Source organism: Diceros bicornis, chromosome 21 (assembly GCF_020826845.1).
Source record: "Diceros bicornis minor isolate mBicDic1 chromosome 21, mDicBic1.mat.cur, whole genome shotgun sequence".
NCBI classification, from domain to species: Eukaryota; Metazoa; Chordata; class Mammalia; order Perissodactyla; family Rhinocerotidae; genus Diceros; species Diceros bicornis.
Window position 1 is genome coordinate 9106857 of NC_080760.1, and position 21898 is coordinate 9128754.

The window sequence follows — 21898 nt, forward strand, 5'->3', positions numbered from 1 at the left end:
AGATCTGTGCTGCCCAATTCAGAGCCAATGGTCATAAGTGGCTACTGAGCATTTGAAACATGGCTACTGAAACTAAGGAATTTTATTTAATTTTAATAATTTTTTTTTTTTTTTTTGGTGAGGAAGATCAGCCCTGACCTAACATCTGCCAATCCTCCTCTTTTTTTTGCTGAGGAAGACTGGCCCTGGGCTAACATCCACGCCCATCTTCCTCCACTTTATATGAGACGCCTGCCACAGCACGGCGTGACAAGCGGTGTGTCAGTGCGTGCCCAGGATCCAAACCGGCAAACCCCAGGCCACAGCAGCCAAACACGCGCACTTAACCACTTACACCACCAGGCCAGCCCCTAATGTTAATTAATTTAAAAATCAAAGCAGAATTAAGTATTTTTGCATTAAACACAACCTATTGTTTTGGTAGAACCAGATTTCACTTTAATCATTGCACTGAGTAAGATGTTATTGTTATAGAGACAGTCCCTGACTTACGATGGTTCAACCTACAATTTTTCAACTTTATGATGGTGTGAAAGCGATACACATCCAGTAGAAACCACACTTTTTTGAATTTTGATCTTTTCCTGGGCTAGTGATATGTGGTATGATACTGTCTCGTGATGCTCGGCAGTAACAGCAAGCCACAGCTCCCAATCAGCCATGTGATCATGGCGGTAAACAATCGATACACTTAAAACCACTCTGTACCCACGTAACCATTCTTTCTTTCACTTTCAGTACAGTATTCAATAAATTACATGAGATATTCAACACTTTATTATAAAATAGGCTTTGTGTTAGATGATTTTACCCAACGATAGGCTAATGTAAATGTTCTGAGCATGTTTAAGGTAGGTTAGGCTAAGCTTTGATGTTTGGTGTTAGGTGTATTAAATGCATTTTTGACTTAGATGTTTCAACTTACGATGGGTTTATCAGGACATAACCCCATCATTTACGTCGAGAAAGATCTGTATTAAAGTGAGCATGTACATTTTACTTTTCTCTAATGTGGCTATTATAAAACAAAATTACAAAAGGGGTATTCTATTTCGCCTGCATATGGCAGGTGTTAAATAAACGTTTACTGAATAAGTAACTGCTTATCATTTTACGGATAAGCAACCTAAGACCCATTCAAGTTAAGCAACTTTTCCAAGAACATACAACTATGGTGGTAAACCTTTCAAGAGAACCGAAGCCTCTGACTCCTAGGTACACACAACACTGCCCCCAAAATTAGTTTTTGGCCGATTAAATTTATAAGTAAGTGAATTGAGGGCAAGTTAAGCATTGGTAAACCTTGAGTCAAACTATTAATATTTTATATTTTATATTTTTATTATTAATACTTTTCCTTATTAAAAAAGGCTGAGATCTCATCATAAGAAATAAAATTTGTAACTGTGTACAGTGACAGTAACTAGTCTTATTGTGCTCATTTTGCAGTGTATACAAATATCAAATCACTATGTTGTACACCTGAAAACTAATATATGTCAATTACACCTCAATAAAAGAATTAGAAATTAAAATTAAAAAAAGAAAGTATGAGACACCTCAAAGTCAGTAAGCAGGATACAATTTGTAAAGCTAGGCAATAATCAGCTAATATCAAGTATATGCACGGATTGGTTTCACTCCAGAAATTATTAACTCTCAGCTAAAAATCCTGGTTTGGAAAATAGACATGAGAAAGGAATGAACATTAATATCTACCATATACTGAGCACTTATTTAATCACAGAATATACCACTTAATCCTCCCCAAATGTGATGAGGTAGGTATTTTAGTTTTACAGATGAGGAAGCAGAGGCTTCAGGAGAAATTCCAGAAATGCACCCATATTGGCACAATAAGCAGCAGAGCCAGGATTCACACACAGGCTGGTTTGACTCCACAAACTCTTTAACCATTAAGCCAGCATTTCTTAAAATGAAATCCAGTATGTGATAAGGGATTAATATGCAGAATATATAAAGAACTCCTATAACTCAACAACAAAAAGATCAACACTCAGTTTTAAAAGGGGCAAAGGACTTGAATAGACATTTCTCCTAAAAGATATACAAACGGCCAATAAGCACATGAAAAGGTGCTCAACATCACACATAAAGATGTACAGATATATGTGTTACCAATGTTATATTAATATGTAAGTGACAAAGCTGAATATGAAATTCAACAAACAGGTTCAAAATAAGGAAGGACTTATAGAGGTAATGTTTAAAGAGAAAATATTTTCGAGATCTTGGTAAAATTGCGGTCAGAACTCAGATACTAAGTAAGCTTCTCTTCTTTCTATAAATAAATTAGCTGTTGGATGGACAATATTATATACTGTTTTTCTTGGTCACAGCTTTTAAGAGTTACAGAATATAATCTAGAGCTATACCAACTGGATAGGTTTTCTTAGAAATAAATTTCAAAGAAATTGTTCATGTGTGTTTAACTCTTTACAAAATTTTTCCCTCTATTTATCGTCTTAACATTGTAATAAAGAAATAGAAAAGTTACTACGGTCCCACTATTCGTCCATTCCAAAAACTGAGTACAGAATTATATATCAAGCACCAGGCTACCAACCTGATGCAACTATTCTAATATCTCCCTGCCCTATGCGAGTCTTCTGATTACACGCATTTTTTTTAGTTGTAACCTCCAAATAGACAATGTTGTATTCTGCTGCTTCTGTTTGCTTAATAGAAAATGTCTGATTCTAAAACCTACATATGTATGAGAAGCCAATGGAAATCTTATTTATACATAAGAATGCACGTTATGCTTCTGATTTCATCAGAATGGAAGAGTATTCAGATTGATTCACAAAATATATATCTATGTAATACTAATGACATTAGGTTGTAAAATATTTTTAATAGATGAGATAGATATATATAATAGATAATATGATATGCATTCATAAAAAACAGCAAGAAATAGATCAAAATGTTTATATTATCTGATTATAAATTTATGGATGATATTTTCTATTGTATTCTTTTGTGTTTGTTTGTTTGTGAGGGAGATCAGCCCTGAGCTAACATCCGTGCTAATCCTCCTCTTTTTGCTGAGGAATACCAGCTCTGAGCTAACATCTATTGCCAATCCTCCTCCTTTTTTTCTTCGCCAAAACTCCAGTAGATAGTTGTATATCATAGTTGCACACCATTCTAGTTGCTGTATGTGGGACGCGGCCTCAGCATGGCCAGAGAAGCGGTGGATCGGTGCGCGCCCGGGATCCAAACCCAGGCCGCCAGTAGCAGAGTGCGTGCACTTAACCTCTAAGCCACAGGACCGGCCCTCTATTGTATTCTTTACAGCAACTCTACAATGGATGTGTATTGTTTTTATCATCAGAAGACGATAATTTTTAAAAACTGTTCTACACTGCACCTATTAACATTCTACTTCTCCAGCTTAAGTCCCAGTTCCAAAAGGAACATGAGTAAGTGTTCCCCCTGCTGGTTACATAAATAATTCCCAAAATCTAAGAGCAATGCTAAGAAGCCAACAAACATTTTAAATCAAATCACATCAAAAGGCAATGATACTTGGACTATGAACTTCAGAGCAAGTCAACAAGAAACCAGAAAACAACCTAACTACTCACTTCATACTCTTTCTTCCCTAAGTTCTCTAGCTACCTCCTTCATCCAATTTCTTCCATACTCCCAAACTTTTTTCTCCCTACATCTCAACCCACTACCTTTTCTGCTCATTACCCATAGTATAAACCAGAATTTTTATGTATTAAGAGTACTGAATTAAGTATTAATTTGCTTTTCCCAAATACATATGTAGGCCTTGACTATTCTAGCTCCAACTCCATCCCCACTTATATTTCAATTGAGTCATTTAAAACAAAATGAATATTAGAAGATAATGCAGTAATGTCTTAAAAATTCTGAGGAAAACTGATTTTCAACCTAGGTGTCTACAATTGCCAAATTATTAATCAACTACAGGAATAAAATAAAGATGTTTTCAGACATGCAGGGACTCAAAAAACTTACTTCTAATACACCCTTTCTAGGAAGATACTGCAGAATATATCACAGCAAAAGGAGGAAATAAGCCATATTATCTGACTAGTAACAAGAATAAAACTTTAAAAATTATGTATAGGTAAATGGAGAACAATGCAAAGAAAAACATGTAGCAATTATTTACTCTATAAAAAAAAGTTGCACAAGAAGAAAACATAGTACACTACTTGAGTTTTCAATGGGCCACATTTATGTGATCATAGTATTAAACATTTACTCCAGGGGCTGGGCCCGTGGCATAGCGGTTAAGTGCACGTGCTCCACTGCTGGCAGCCCAGGGTTCAGATCCTGGGCGCGCACCGACGCACCGCTTGTCAGGCCACGCTGTGGTGGCATCCCATATAAAGTGGAGGCAGATAGGCACAGATGTTAGACCAGGGCCAGTATTCTGCAGCAAAAAGAGGAGGACTGGCATGGATGTTAGCTCAGGAGTGATCTTCCTCACAAAAATAAATAAATAAATAAACAAACATTTACTCCTGATTTAATGAAAAATTACAATATAACTCTATTATAACAGATAAGAGAGATGTGGAATGCTCCTGTAAGAGAGCTAAATCGTCTGGGGCCGGCCCTGTGGTTTAGCGGTTAAGTGCGTGCGCTCCGCTACTGGCGGCCTGGGTTCGGATCCCGGGCGCACACCGACGCACCGCTTCTCCGGCCATGCTGAGGCCATGTCCCACATACAGCAACTAGAAGGATGTGCAACTATGACATACAACTATCTACTGGGGCTTTGGGGGGGGGGGGGGGGAAGAGGACTGGCAATAGATATTAGCTCAGAGCCGGTCTTCCTGAGCAAAAAGAGGAGGATTAGCATGGATGTTAGCTCAGGGCTGATCTTCCTTACAAAAAATAAATAAATAAATAAAACTGTTAAAAAAAAAAAAGGTGAACAATCCTAAAAAAAGAGAGAGCTAAATCCTCATCTATCATACCAGATAATCAATAGATAATAAATATAAGCATGCTTTTTAAAATAAAATAAATGCCAAAAGAAACAGGTAAAAGAGTTAAAAAGTGATTGCCAAACTTCTGATCTGAACAAGATAGTATAGAGCCATTTCCCCCTGCTTCTCCCCACTAAGAACCACTATAATCCCTTCAAATAACACAAAAGACTTGTGAGAATAACAGAAGGTGATAGGAAGGCAGTAAGCTGGTTTGGGAGCCCAAGACTGAAGGAATAACAGAGTACCACGGTGTCTTATGTCCCAATACCCAAAAGAAGAAGGTGACCCAGACATGGTGTTTCCCATCCCCCAATCTAGCTCATTCCCCCTCTTGATCAAACAGGAGTCTGACAACATCAAGCAAGCCCAGCACTGTCAGAAGAGAGCAATCTGGAGCCCTGCCAACAATAAGTGACCAGGGAAGCACTCTCCTTCTCTGCTGGGCTTGAGACTCCCCTCCCCAACAGAGAGCTATCCAGGCAGTCAGGCAGCCCAAGCATAAGAGATCTCATCACAAGCAGCAGCCCAGTCGACGAAGCCTCTTTGTCCCCATGGCCCTTTCCTCATCTCAGAGACAATGGGGTAGCTAGGGGGCAGCTGCCAAAGAGACTCAGCCCCAAAAAGCAATCCATCTAGGAAGCCTCTTTGACCCCAATGGACTCAGATCTCCTTTCCCACTAGAGACTCCAAGACAAGGAAGAGAAAGGAGAGAGAATAAGGGGAGGTACCAATAGGGAGATCTCTACACAACACACATACAACCCAAGAATCACTCTCTCTCACAGAAATGGGGGATTCTACCACAAGCAACCAGCAAGGGAAGCTACTTGGTCCCTGTGTGCCTGAGACTCTCTGCTCGCCCACCAAGAGACACCTAGCAGCCCAGCCTGAGGAACCATCCTCTGTTCCCTCAGGTTATTGGCACCAGACATGCCAAGCTGACCAAAACAGCATTACAAAGTTCTAAAAATTAAACTATCATCGGAACCACAATCCACAAAAGTAGGCCGACCTGTGCACTAAATCTCAGCAGAATTTAAACATTTATTATTCTTTTTTAAAGATTTTATTTATTTATTTTTTTCTCCCCAGTAGATAGTTGTATGTCATAGCTGCACATCCTTCTAGTTGCTGTATGTGGGACGAGGCCCCAGCATGGCCGGAGAAGTGGTGTGTCGGTGCGCGCCCGGGATCCGAACGTGGACACCAGCAGCAGAGCGCACACACTTAACCGCTAAGCCACGGGGCCAGCCCAGAATTTAAACATTTAAATAGAACCCAATGTCTTCCAAAATAACAGACAAAAGTGTCTAGAATACAACTGGAAATCACTCTTCACACTGAGAACCAATAGTATCAAAAGACAAGTGAAAAAAGGACAATCAATTGATGCAAACAATTAAATGAATCTGATGTTGGGACTATCTAACAAGGATTTTAAACTGTCATAAAAATGCTTCAACAATCAATTGCAAATTCTCTTGTAACAAGGAAAAAAACTAGAAGACTAGAAAAAAAAATTATTAAAAAAAGAACCCAACGGAAATTACAGAACTGAAAAGTAACAATTACCAAAATAAAAAACTCACATAACAAACTCAATAGTAGAGAGGCCGGCCCGGTGGCGTAGCGGTTAAGCACGTGTGCTCCGTTGTGGCTGCCCAGGGTTCGGATCCCAGGCGCGCATCGACGCACCGCTTATCAATCCATGCTGTGGCTGCATCCCATATAAAGTGGAGGAAGATGGGCATGGATGTTAGCCCAGGGCCAGTCTTCCTCAGCAAAAAAGAGAGGAGGATCGGCAGATGTTAGCTCAGGGCTGATCTTCCACACAAAAAAGAAAAAAAATGAACTCAATAGTAGAGTGATGATTATAGAAGATAAAATCAGTAATTTGTGGGCAGATCAATAGAATTCACCTAATCCAAACAACAGATTTAGAAAAAAATAGACTGAAGAAACATGAATAGAGCCTCAGGGACCTGTGAGAGAATAACAAAAAATTCAACATTCCTATCATCAGAGCCCCAAAAGGTGAAGAGAAATAAATGAGACTGAAAGAGTATTTGAAGATGTATCAGCTTAAAATTTTCCATATTTGGTAAAACACACAAACCTACGTTTTTAAGAAGCTGCAAGAAACCCAAGCAGGATAAACCCAAAGAAATCTTAATGGAAATACACATCAAAATTAAGCTTCTAAAAACTAAAGGCAAAGAAAAGTTTGGAAACAGCCACAATAAACAACATGTTATCTATCATGGGAACACCAATTCTAACGACATGATTCTCATCTGAAACCTTAAAGGCCAGAAGGAAGAGGAGTAATTATTTTTCAATTCTTATGAAAAAGAACTGCAACCCAGAATTTGATATCCAGCAATACTGTTCATCAAGAATCAAGGAGAAGTAAAAACACTGTCAGACTAAAAAAAACTAAAAGTATTTGGAATCTAGGAAATGTACCCTTAAAGACTGGTTAAAGGAAGTCCTCATATAGAAAGGAAATGATAAAAGAAAAAATCTTGTGGAAGCAAGGAGGAAAAAGGAAGACGACACAGAGCAGATATATGGGTAAATAGAAAAGATGATCCTTATCCCTGTGAATTGTATGAATCATATTTAATGACTAAAACAACAATTATAGCACTATCTGACGCTCAAGACAATGATATTTAGAAGTGGGAAAGATAAAAGCACCTAAATGGAAAGTGAAGTTTCTATACTCACTTGAAGTGGTTAAAATGTTGCAAATGTAGACAGTGATAAGTTACATATGTATATTGTAATGTTTAGAAAAACCATTGAGAAAACTACAAAAAGTGATCAGCTAAAAAAAATCTATAAATAAATAAAGATGGAATCCTAAAATTACTCAAGTAACCCCCAGAAAGGTAAGAAAAGAGAAACAAAGGAAGAAATCACTGGAAAAAACAAACAAATAACAAGATGGTAAACCTGAGCACTAACATATCAATAACTGTCTTACATGTAAACAATATAAATACATCCATCAAAAGAAAGAGAGCGGCAGAGTAGATAAAAAACATGAACCAACCACATGCTGTTTGAAAGACACTCATTTCAAGTTCAACACTATATGGAGGTTGAAAGTAAAAGGATGGAAAAAAGATATGCCAAGTAAACATTGACAAAAACAGGAGTGGCTATATTAATATCTGATAAAGTAGACTGCAGGTCAAAAAAAATTCTAGAAACAAAGAAGGACATTACATAAGCCTAAAAAAATCAATTCGCCAGGAAGACATAACAATACTAATTGTATAAACATCAAACAACAGAGACTCAAAATACATAAAACAAAACTGATAGAGCCGAAAGAGTAAACAGACAAATCCACCATTATAGTTGGGGATTTCAACACCCTCCCCTCCAAACCTCAGCAACAGAACTACTAGATAGAAAATAAGGTAAGTTATACAAGATCTGAACAACAAGAAAAAAAACCTAACAATATCTAACTGACACATAGAGATCCTAAATAAAGCATACTCTGTGATAGAACAAACCTAAGCAAATTTAAGAGATTAAAACCATGTGTTATTTGATCATAAAGGAATTAAATTAGAAATCAATAACAGACAACAGGCAACTGTTAAACACATGGATATTAAACAACAAGCTTCTAATTGATGCAGGGATCAAAGAGAAGGTCTTAAGAAAAATTTTAAAATATATGAAACTAAACAAAAAAGAAAATACAACATATCAAAATATATGAGATGCAGCTAAAGCACAATTAAGAGGGAAATTCATAGCACTAAATACTTACACCAGAAATGAAGCCTCAAATCAATAATCTAAATGCCAACCTGAAGAAACTAGAAGAACAAAAAATAAATAAAGCAAGCAAAAGGAAGAGTATAAAGAGCAGACATCAACTAAATTGTGAAAACAAGAAAAAAATTTTTTTTTAAAAATCAAAGAAACTAAGAGCTGGTTCTTCAAAAAGATAACTACAATTGATAAACTTATAGGAAGACTGACAGAAACAGAAACAGAAACAGAGAAGATATAAATGACGAATGAGTTTGAACTAGAGGATAACACTACAAATCCTACAGCCATTAAAAAAATAAGGGAACACTATAAACATTACACTCATAAATTCAACAATGTAGAGGAAATCAACCAATTCTTAAAAACCACAAACTTATGGGGCTGGCCCAGTGGCGCAAGTGGTTAAGTGCACACGCTCCGCTGCAGTGGCCCGGGGTTCGCCAGTTCAGGTCCCAGGCGTGCACCGACACACTGCTTGGCAAGCCACGCTGTGGCGGCGTCCCATATAAAGTGGAGGAAGATGGACACGGATGTTAGCCCAGGGTCTTCCTCAGCAAAAAAAAAAAAAAGAGGAGGACTGGCAGATGTAAGCAAAGGGCTGATCTCCTCACAAAAAAAAAAAAAAAAAGACAAACTTCCAAAACTCAACCAAGATAAAACAGATAACCTGAATAGACCTATAACCATTAAACAAATTGAATTTCAAGTTTAAAAACCCCTGAAAACAAACCTCTAGGCCCAAATGATTTCATTATAGATTTCTAGCAAACTTTTAACAAAGAATTAACATCAATTTTATGCCATATCTTCCAGAAAACAGAACAAGAGAGAACATTTCTAAACTCACTTTAGGAGACTAATATTACGCTGATACTACAGTCAAACAAAGACAATATCAAAAAAGGAAACTACAGACCAAATAGCTCTCATGAACTTAAATGCAAAAAATCTCAATAAAATATCAGCAAAAGGAATCCAATAATGTCTACAAAGAATTATAGACCACAACCAAATGGGGTTTATTGCAGGTGTGCAAGGCAAATTCAACGTTCAAAAATCAACCAAATGTAATCTACCATATTAACAGGCTAAAAGGAAAAACTCTATCAACTGGTACAGAAAAAGCATATAACAAAATACAATACCCACTCAGCAAATTACAAATAGAGGTAAACTTCCTCAACTTAAACCTACAGCTAACATCATACTTAGCCAAGAAAGAACAAATGCTTTCCCCCTAGTATCAGTAACAGGCAAGGATGTCTGCTCTCATCACTCTTCTCCCACATGGTATTGGAAGTTCTAGCCACTAAAATAAGGCAGGGGGGTGGGGGGAGGATGGTGGATTTGAGACACAGATTGAAAAAGAAAGAAAACTAGAGACCATGATGGTCTACGGAGAAAATCCCAAGAAATCTACAAAACATGCCTAGTACTAAAAAGTGAGTTTGGCAAGGTCAAAGGATGTGACATCAATGCACAAAAATTAATCCATTCCTAAATACTAACAATAAACATGTAGAAACTGAAATTAAAAACACAATACAATTTACAATCACTCCAAAAGAAACGAAATACTTAGGTATAAACTTACCATAACATGCACGGCACCTGTATGCTAAATATTTCAAAATGCTGATGAAAGAACCCAAAGAAGGCCTAATAAATGAAGAGATATACAGTGTTCATGGACTAGAAAACCCACATACTAAAGATGTCTATCTGCCCCAAATTGATCTATAGCTTTTCTATCAAAATTCCAGCAAGGATTTTGTAGAAATAGACAAGTTTATTTTAAAACTTACAGGAAAACGCACAGGCCGTAGAAAAGCTAAAACTATCTTAACAAAGAAGAATAAAGTGAGAAGTCACTCTACTCAATATTAAGGCTTACTATATAGCTACAATAATCAAGACAGTGAATTTGGCAAAGAGATAGACACACAGATGAGTGGAACATTTTAGAAACCCAGAAACAGACCCACATGTGTTTGCTCAATTGGTTTTTGACAAACATGCAAAGGCAATTCAGTGGAGGAAGGAATAGATTTTCAATAAATGGTACTGGACAACCAAAGATCTATACGCAAAACAAAAAAAGGATCTCAACCAAAACCTCACACCTTATACAAAAATTAACTCAAAATATGTCATAGACTTAAATGTATAACATTAAACTATAAAACTGCTGGAAAAAAATAGAAAATCTTTGGCTTCTAGGGCTGGGCAAAGAGTTCTTAGATTTGATAGCAAAAGCACAAACTATAAAATGGACATTGAAAATATTAAAACTTTTTGCTCTAACAGAAAATATTTGGTAACAACATAGCCAACAAAGGACTAGTATCTAGAATATTAAAAAAAAAAACAAAAAACAAAAACTCTCGTAACTCAATAGTAACCAAAAAAAAGTCTAATTTAAAAACCAGTAAAAGGGGGCCAGCCCGGTGGCGCAAGCAGTTAAGTGCACGCGCTCCGCTGCGGCGGCCCAGGGTTCGCCGGTTTGGATCCCGGGCGTGCACCGACACACCGCTTGTCAAGCCATGCTGTGGCGGTGTCCCATGTAAGTGGAGGAAGATGGGCATGGATGCTAGCCCAGGGCCAGCCTTCCTCAGCAAAAGAGGAGGACTGGCAGATGTTAGCTCAGGGCCGATCTTCCTCACAATAAATAAATAAATAAAATAAAAACGGGTAAAAGACATGAATAGATATTTTAACGACAAGGACAGAGAGATGGCAAATAAGCACATAAAAACATGTTCTATATCATTAGCCATGATGAAAATATAAACTAAAACCACAATTAGTTATCAGCACACATCTATCAGAGTGGCTAAAATAAAAAATGGATGGGCAAATTTCTAGAATAAGAGTAAGGACCTCTAATAACCCACTCCCCCATAAAAGGAGTAAGAACAGTACCAAAAATAATCAAAATCTAATTTTTCAGAACTCTGGAAATTAACCATAGGCTGCACACATAACCAGAGGCAACAATTTGAATAGCATTTACTCAAGTAAAACAGCTGAGTCTCTGTAAAAACAGTGAACTTTGTGGTGTTTTACCTTACATTAGTCTCATGTCCCTTCTCTAGCACCATGGTAGCCTTGAAAAACAGCAGCCTTGTAACCAGGGAAGTAACCGACAGTGTAGCAGAGAGCAAACTGAGTTTACAGTTCCTCAAAAAGCCCTATCCTCAGAGTATTATCACTATCTGACCTGTCTGGCAGCTCTTGGGAAAAGCTTATTCACAGGACTTACCATAACCTGACCTGACTCAGAGCTCACTCAGTGGAAAAGTCCTATCCCCAGGGCATTTCTCTAAAACAACTGGCAGCAACTTATTAATACTGCAGCACCCACCTGCAATAGGCAATTGTATACTTTAAAAACAAGTGTATATTTTAAAAGGATAAATTTATTATCTATGAAACTGAATCACTCATACATTGCCAGTGGGGCTGTAATATTGTACAGCCACTCTGGAAAGCAGTTTCTTATAAAACTAAATATCCAGTTACTATAGGACCCAGCAATTACACTCTTGTGCATTTATCATACACACAAAATCCTGTACACAAGTGTTCATAGCAGCTTTATTCATAATAACCAAAACCCGAAAACAGCCCAGATGTCCCTACAACAGATAAAATGTTAAGCCAAACTGTGGCACATCCATTCCATGGAATACTACTCAGCAATAAAAATGAAAAATCTACTAATACACACAACAACTTGGATAAATCTCCAGAGTATTACGCTGAGTGAAAAAAAAAGAAAAACAATCCCCAAAAGTTATAAGCTGTATGATTCTATCTCTATAAGACTTCTGAAAAGACTGAATTTTTAAAATAGCAAACAGATTAGTGATTTACAGGGATTAGGGGTAAAAGGAGTTACTAGAAGGGAGTGGGTATGATTATAAAAGAGATCTTTTTATAATACAGTGCTGATGGAACTGCTCAGTATCTGGACTGTGGTAGTGGATATACAAACCTACATATGTGATAAAATTTTATAGAACTAAATACACACACACGTACATCTGGGGAAATTTGAATAAAATAGCTGGATTGTATTAATATCAATATAGTGGTGGTGACATTGTACTACAGTTTTGCAAAATGTTACCATTGTGTCAAACTGGGCAAAGGATACATGAGATCTCTCTGTATTATTCCTTACAACTGTACATAATTTTACAATTATCTCAATTTAGAAAAGTTATTGTTTCTCAGGGACAGGACTAAGTGCAGGAAGGAGCAGGGCAAGAGATCGCTGCTTTTCATGAGAAACTTTTTCATACTAGTTTATGTTATCTATGAGCATATATTATTTCCATTAAAAAGAAAATACTCTTTTCTTTAAATGGGGTATATATGTGAAGTACCTAACATATAAAAAGTCTTCTGTAAAGGATAGCTCTCTTTCCCTTCCATTTTAAGGGTAAGACAACCTCTAGATTAACATGTCAATACTAAGTAGTCTAATTCTGAGAAGTAGAGCCACCAATAAGTCATCCAATGGGATTACCAAGGGCTAAAATTGGAACCATAAGGTACTCCTACCAAGGTAACTCTGAGAGAATCTCCCACCATCACTAAACAATTTTAAAACTAAGCCCTCTTCCTATTTATTGTTCAACAAGTTAAAAGAAGCAATTCCAGGGAAATCTAGAGGCAAAGTAGTAGGGGATGTACAACAGTTTCGTTCTCATATAAAAGTTTCTTTCACTATCATGGTGTTTTATTATTAATTGCTTTATCACTAAAATTAATTGAATGCTTATATGCTCAGTACATCATCTCATGCATTCTCATCATTTAATCCTCACTCCAACCCTGCAAGATAGGTATTATGCCCATTTTACAGACAAACTACAACTTAGAAATGTTAGGTATATTGCCCTAGTCAGACAGCTAGTAAGCAATGTATCAAGATTTTCCCCCATGTATATCTAATTCCAGAAATATAGATTCCAGCCACTGATTCTGCATCACCTCACTTTAACAAAAGCGCCTAACAATAACTATCATATGCACCTTCCACACACAGGTACCACCAGCTGAGTTTCTGATTGGGTTCTGAGTATCTGGGAATTCACTCGGACTTTCAAGTCTCAAGCCCACTCATTTTATGAGTCACTAGCTGCATCCTAATCACAATGTCTCCCCTGCCATTCTGTGCTCTATGGCCAACTACTTCAGTGTTGCCTTTCAAGCATTAAGACTCCTACCCTTCTAGCAACTCATTTTACCATCACCAACCCACAGGGCTGCCATAAACAGACCCAAAAATGAGAGCAGCACCCTTCATATTTTCTTATTACATGTACTCCCTCAATGCTGGTAAACACTCTTCTTCATTCTCTAGCCCTCTACTCTCACACACACACTTACATACACACATGCATGAGTTCCATACCCACACTTCCTCTTACTTCTCCATGTCACCATCATAGCTCAAGTCATCACATGTTCCCCTGGGTTAAAATCAGCCAACCTCCCATCTACTGAGCTCTCCTTCTTCCCTATAGTCTCCGAAGGAAAATGTTCTTATTCTCTAAAACTAACCTCTTTCTGTAACAGAATCCAATCGTTGTAGGATAGTCAACGGTCCTTACTTTCTCCTTCCTTTCTGCTTTAACGAAGCAAAATGTTTCCCTTTCTTGAAAAAGAAAACACTTTTCATTTGAAAAGTAGCCTTGTGTACTTGTCGATTCAAACTAACATATACATTGTATTTAATTAATACCTACTTGCCATTTAATATACATTATATTTAATTAATACCTAACTTGTCCTTGCCATTATGCAAGAAGCACCGGAAATAAAATAAGCGTTTATAATGAGGACCCAAAGGATTAGAGAAGGAGGGTGTCATCAGGAAGATATAATTTTCCTTTATTTCTCTTTTATGATCTTGCCAACATACAGTTTTTCTTTCAGTGGGAAAAGTTGCAGAGAAGAGGGAGAGCTATAATTCACTGTGAGGAGGCAAAAGGAACTGTGAGAGGGGAGGATCAGGAAATCTCAAAGGGTAGCAACGTTAGAGAAAGAGAGTATCTGTGGTCATTCTTGGCTGTTTAGCAAGGAATGGGAGAACACAAATCATAAATGGAAAAAGAATCACAGTACTTGAAAGGACAGTGAGGGGGCTAAGGCAGGAGGGAGGAAAAAACTAAACTACTCCCAGCCTTTGAGCAACTTACTACCCTAATCTCTCTCGCTGGGGCTTAACTTTCACAAATCTGTATATCCTAACATTAAGTAAGCAGCAACTAACTCTCCTCAACTTTCCCATTTTTTACAGGTTCAACTGTTGAGTCACCACTGATGCTCCCCTCCTCATCTTTTAATTTCAGGTGCCTAAATTTCATCTTCCTTTTATAATCTATCAACTCAGTCCTTTCCCAATACTGTTACCAAATCTACCACATTAGTCCATGGCCATATCAATGTTCATCTTAGAAGTCCAGAAAGATCTATGTGGCTCGTCCAAAATTGCAAAATTAGTTAGCTGCAGAACTGAGGCTGATGGTACCTAAGTCTTCCGACAAGGGCATTTCCCCATGTTTCTTCATATCTAGAATACTTGCAAATCTCTTAAACTAGTTCCCATTTCATTCATTCATCAGGTATTTATGAGGTATCTAATATGTACAAGGGGTTATAGCAGGTGCTTTGGGGTACATGGTGTGAAGACATAGTCCCCAATCTTACAATGTCCACATTGTAATTGAATAAAAGCATAGATAAAAAGTAAACCTAATACAAGACATGAAGTTATAAGAATGATACAAAGCTTCGAGCATCATGGCAGAGCCAGCTTTCCCGTAAACTCTCTCCCCCCCCAATAAGATACAACAAAAGGGACATTCACAGACCAACAAAGGACACTCACAGCACAAAGGGACATCGGAGAGATCCACACTGCCGCCCATTAGAGAGTGGACATGCTCGGGCCCCCAGAGGAAGTTGAGAGAGGTAATGAGAAATCCTCCCCTCCCCATCAGACGGGCAACTTGGGTCTGCATGGCTCCCAGGGAGGGGGGAGGGGCGGCCCTCTGCAGGGAAACCTAGCTCTCCAAGTTCTCCCAGCCAGTGGGAAACTCCCACACAGAGAACTCAGAACTGCTGCAGGGGTTCACCATTTGAGCACCGCAGGACAGCGGAAAACGAAGGACCAGCGAGAAGCACGCCCCCCCCCCCCCCCAGGGACCGGGCAGGCAAAAGAGAGAGCCCCTCCCCTTGGAGTGCCTGACACTGCAGCTCAGCTGACCAGTCAGGGCAGCCGGCCGAGCACCGGCAACCCGCAGAGCGCAGGCGGCTCAGATTACACAGCCCTTGACTCCCACCCAGTGGTGGGAGGTGGAAACTGCAACCAGATATTTCCAGGATGAGGAAAAACAACGTGAATACAGCAAGCACGATGCAAAAGTACATTAAATTGCCAGACCAGAAGGAAAATGACAAGCACCCAGAAATCAACTCTGAAGGCACAGAAATTCATAACCTAAATGACATCATAAAAAAGCTCAAGGAAATACAAGAAAACACAGATAATTCAAGGAGATAAGGAGTTTCTTCACAAAAGAGATTGAAATCATAAAGAAAAACCAATCAGTATTGATGGAGATGAAGAACACAATGGAGGAAATAAAGGAGAATCTGGAATCTTTAAAGAACAGAGCTGACAATATGGAGGAAAGAATTAGCATTATTGAGGATAGGAATACAGACATACTCCAGATGGAAGAGGAGAGAGAACTAAGACTAAAAAGAAATGAAAAAAGTCTCCAAGAAATATCCGACTCAATTAAGAAATGTAACATAAGAATTATAGGTATTCCTGAGGGAGAAGAGAGAGAAAGAGGAACAGAGAGCCTATTCAAGGAAATAATAGCTGAGAACTTCCCAAATCTGGGGAAGGAGCAGGAAATACCAGTAAGTGAAGCCAATAGGTCGCCTAAATATGTCAACAGGCAAAGGCCCTCTCCAAGGCATACAGTAGTAGCGCTGGCAAAAGTCAATGACAAAGAAACAAATATTAAAGGCAGCCAGACAAAAACAAAACATAACGTACAAAGGAATTCCCATGAGGCTCTCAGCAGATTTCTCAACAGAAACTTTACAGGCTAGGAGAGACTGGAATGATATATTCAAAATACTAAAAGACAAAAACTTTCAGCCAAAAATACTCTATCCAGCAAAAATATCCTTCAAATATGACAGAGAAGTAATAACTTTCCCAGATAAACAAAAGCTAAGGGAGTTCATGGCCACAAGACCCCCACTATAAGAAATGCTCAAGAAGGCCCTCAGGCCTGAAAAAAAGAAGACAAAGGGAATACAAAGCTTGGAACAAGGAGAAAAATAGGTAGACATAAATCAGAAAAATAGCAGATCTTTACCAGAATAGGTTAACAACCACTTAAATACCAAAATCAAATATCAAAGGAAGGAAAACACCAAAAATAAATATAACCTCATCACTTTAAACACTCACCCACAAGACAAGATGGAATAAGTGTGACAAGAATAACTTAGAAGGGGAAGAGGAAAGAGATCAAACTGACTTAGTCTAAGGAAACAAGAGGCCATCAGATAATGGACTATCTCATACACAAGATTTTCTATACGAACCTCAAGGTAACCACTAACCAAATAATCAGAACAAAATCACATATGACAAATAAAGAGAAAACTAAGAGTCATAAGAGAGAACTACCCAAGTGAACTGGTAGTCTGAAACACACGAGACAAGAAACAAAGGAAATGCAAAAGAACCAGAAAATAAGCCATAAAACAGCAATATTAAGCCCTCATATATCAATAATTACTCTAAATGTAAATGGATTGAACTCTCCAATCAAAAGACAGAGAGTGGCAGGATGGATTAAAAAGCAAGACCCAACAATATGCTGCCTCCAGGAAACACATCTCAGCACTAAAGACAAGGACAGGCTCAGAGTGAAAGGATGGAAGACAATACTCCAAGCTAATGGCAAACAAAAGAAAGCAGCTGTTGCCATACTCATATCAGACAAAGTAGACTTCAAGACAAAACAGGTTAAGAGAAACAAAGAGGGGCAATATATAACGATAAAAGGGACACTCCACCAAGAAGACATATCAACTATAAATATATACGCACCCAACACAGGAGTACCAAAGTACATAAAGCAACTATTAACAAACCTAAAATGAGATATTAACAACAGTACAATAATAGTAGGGGATCATAATACCCCACTTACATCAATGGACAGACCATCCAGACAAAAAGTCAATAAGGAAACAATGGACTTAAATGAAAAACTGGATGAGACAGACTTAGTAGACATATACAGAGCACTCCATCCAAACAGCTGACTACACATTCTTCTCAAGCGCACATGGAACATTCTCAAGGATAGAACATATGCTGGGAAACAAGGCAAGCCTCAATAAATTTAAGAAGATTGAAATTATAACAAGCATCTTTTCAGACCATAATGCTATGAAACTGGAAATCAACTACAAGAATGATACAAAGTTTCACAGGAATACAGAATAAAGTTCATTTACAACAGGGATGATTAGGGAGAAGGTGGAATTCCAGGTGGGCCTTGACAGATGATTAAGGTTTTAATAAGCAGAAATGGAAAAAATGACATTACTCCAAACCAAGAACATGAGCAAATACCAAGAGACAAGAAAATACAGTGAAAATAGTTGTTTACTTTACCTAGAAGATAAATAATGAATAAAGTTGTAAAGTTAAGAAATAAGGCATGGCCACATTATGGAAGTGGATGTGAATAACAGGTTATCAGAGCCTGAACAAAGCAAGGTCTGGAGCTGACTACCTGGGCTCTTCACTTAACTGCTACGTGACCTTAGGCAAATTACTTAACCTCTCTGCTGTGCCTCAGTCTCCTCATCCACCATAAAATGAGACCAATAATAGTACCTAGCTCACAGGATTGTTGAAAGAATTAAATGACTTAATACATATAAAGCACAGGATAAGTCCAAAATATACTATATACTATATTGAAAAGAAAAATTGATAAGGTCTTGAAAACTGACAGAATGAAGAGGGCAAAAGTGAGTATCAAGTCAAAAACACTAAGATTTCTAAGTCAGGTTGTAGTGTAAGTGCCTGACATCAAGCTTTTTGATTGTAGTTTAAGTGCCTGACATTAAGCTTTGGATTGCTGAAGCATCCATTTCAAAGACATCCATCGTGAATAAACATACTGCCAGCTGTATGACACAGCTACTAGCAAAACAACCAGATAAGGATCTAGGCTGCCCCCACCCATGAAGTTCCCTCTTTCAGAAAGCCTGGGATAACCTAGATAAGTGATCGCTTGAGTGACCCCACTTCTCCCTTTCAGTGCCCTAATTCCTGCTCTTATGCTTTATTAGCCAATAAAGAGTGAACCCTTGAAACCCCAGACATCCCATCCTCGGGTAGGGTCTGCCCGCCCTCTCTATCTCTCCCCTCAACCTCACTGTATGGCCCTTGGGTGTGCAATTATGCTCCTGGGCTTCTGAGTAATAAATCTTGTTCCTCAAAGTTCCCTGCTGGTTTCTGCTGAAGTGCATGCTGCAATCATAAGAACCACAAGGTCTGGTCCAGCCACAACACTGGCTCTGGTCAGGGGAAACGTCTGTGGGAGCTGGCTACAAGTAATATGGCCCAGGTAAGTGCCTCAGGCATTCCCAGCCAACAACATCACTAACAACAGACTAACACAACACAGGAAGAACTGTTAGGGCATAGTGGACTAAGGGTTAGAAAATGATAATTTCATGATACACTAAGTTTAAACTGAGCTCAAGGAAAGGTGAAATACAGATCTGAAAGTCATCTATATAGCAGTGACAGGTAACATCAATGTATGAGATTGCCCAGAACAAACTTAAGAAAAAGCACAAGGTCAAAAATTAGAACATAGCAGGAAGACAACTGAGAAGTAAATGGGCAGTTGCAAGACAGGAAGACAATCAGGATAACAACATTCAGGGATGCTCCAAAAAAATTAAAAGAAGCTGGTAAATGTGTCAAATGCTACAGTGACCAAGTAAATAACTTGCATTGGACTTAACAATTTCATATACTTCCTTGATTTTTTTTCACATTTTAATAGTTCTGAAATCAGGATGTGTCTTACAATTGATAGGTATGTTTGACATAGGTTTCTTTTACTCCCTAGAATCAGTTACAACTGACAGTGTGTCTGACAATCCATGATATTCTAGAACCAAGGAAACATAATAGTGATAAGGAAGTTGAACCAGTTATATGGAGTATTTTTTCAGTAAGTTTTTTGGTAAAAGGAAAAGGAGTCAAGAAAGGAGGCACTGTGTTTGCTTTTCAAAATTTCGTTTTAGTAGGATGAAGCAAGCATATGTGCAAGCAAGAAACTTAGAAAAAGCTTTAAAAAGGTAAAGGACACACGCCAGGATAAACACAATTGACGGAACAAGGATGTACTCACGAATACAGCTGCAATCATTCGAGTATCACTCATGCAGTATTCCCTACACACAAACTCCGTGCCCAGACACTGGTAGAGAGACACTTCTGGGAGGCGTTGGTCTATACAGACAGACGAGCAGCAACTAGCTTCAGACTCCTCTCCCACTGAAGCACGAAGAGACAGATGCAGAGAAAGTTTAGGGGAGAAAGCAAAGTGTACCAACAGAGACATCTGGGAAGAAACGGCAGAGCCATTCCAACATCCACCGCTGTCTTGGTGCGTTATAGGACAGAATCTAAAAGCGACAAAGGCCAAACGCCAGCGAGAGTAAGTATACGGCACACGATCGTCCGGGATTCAACCCCAGTCGCTCACTTCGTCACCCCTATGGCTGCGACCTCTCGCCCTTCCCAAGGAAGTGGCTCCACAGCCCGCCCTCCGCACCCGCCCTGGGGGGCGCAGCCCCGACAGCTGCGGAGGGCTCAGTCCGCACACCGCGCAGGGACCGCCCTCAAGGTCGGCACCTGCCACGCGGGCTCTGCCCACGCTCACGGACTGAGCCGGCCGCTGCCTCGTCAGGGACCCCGCCAACACAGCGCCCGCCTCTCGCCCTACTAGCCCGAGCCAGCCACGCGCGCCCTGCGCCCTGCGCGCTCGGCCCATGAGGACGACAGAGCGGGATGCGCGGGCCCGCGGGGCTCCCGGGCGACCGCTGGAGAGAGCGCGGAGAAGGCGCCACGCCGGCTCCCTGCCCACGGCGTACCTTCGAGCCGCGAGAGCGGCCGCCGCGGGGCATCTCCCTGCGCGACGCCTCCTCCACGGCGCGCCGCCTCCTCAAAGGGCCGGAAGGCTGCGCGCCCGCGAACCAACTCCGCGCGCCGCACCGCGCGCTGCAATTGGCGGGCGCTTGCGCGAGGGGCGGGGCTTCCCCAGACGCACTGCACCGCGTGCTGCAATTGGCGGGCGCTTGCGCGGGGGGCGGGGCTTCCCCGGGCGCACCGCCCTAACAGCGCTGCGCGCCACAGCGCGCTGAGATTGGAGGGTGGTCGAGCGTGGGGCGTGCCTTCTCTGGCACTCTGCGATTCCTAAGCGCGAATAGGCAGCTTTGAGTGGGTTCCGAGCTTGGGTAGTCGCGTCTCCACCACCGCTGTGAGTCCGGAAAGCGTTCTGCGCTGCTGTTCCCTCTTCCTCGCTGGGGCTCAAGATCTTGCAGAGCGCGCTCCAGGCAGGCGGCATCTCCGGCTATCGGGCTCCTGGTGGGGGAGCTGCTGGACAGGTGCCTCACGCAGGGGTCAGCCTCCAAGTGTTGTTTTTCCAGTAAACCTCATAGGTGCTCCGTTTTGTCAGGCAACAACTGATCTTAAAAGTAAAATGGAACCTCGAAGTAGGTTACGAATTCAATAATCAATACTTAAGGAATGGTTGTAATTCTTGATAACTGGAGAAAGGAGTGTTATTTCCCCATCTATGGGTGCGGGGTGCGGGCGCGAGGAGAGGTTTAAGTATCCAGAGCAGAAATTCTCAAATTTAGGAGACATCAAAATCACCAAGAAGATTTGTTATAATACGGACGACGGGACTTGGATTCTGTAGGTCTGGAGTGGGGCCAGAGAACGTGTA

The 21898-nt window shown here is 39.8% G+C and overlaps 1 protein-coding gene across 3 annotated transcripts in view; it reads right to left on the reverse strand.

Annotated features, from left to right (window-relative positions):
- Positions 1 to 20565, reverse strand: part of SPIDR (scaffold protein involved in DNA repair) — a 472343-nt gene extending 451778 nt beyond the window's left edge. For all 3 annotated transcript variants that reach the window (XM_058564544.1, XM_058564547.1, XM_058564546.1), the window contains exon 1: positions 20297 to 20565. In XM_058564544.1, coding sequence (XP_058420527.1) covers positions 20297 to 20509 — 213 coding nt within the window. In that variant the 5' untranslated portion in view covers positions 20510 to 20565. The remainder of the gene's footprint in view (positions 1 to 20296) is intronic.
- Positions 20566 to 21898: the final 1333 nt, after the last annotated feature.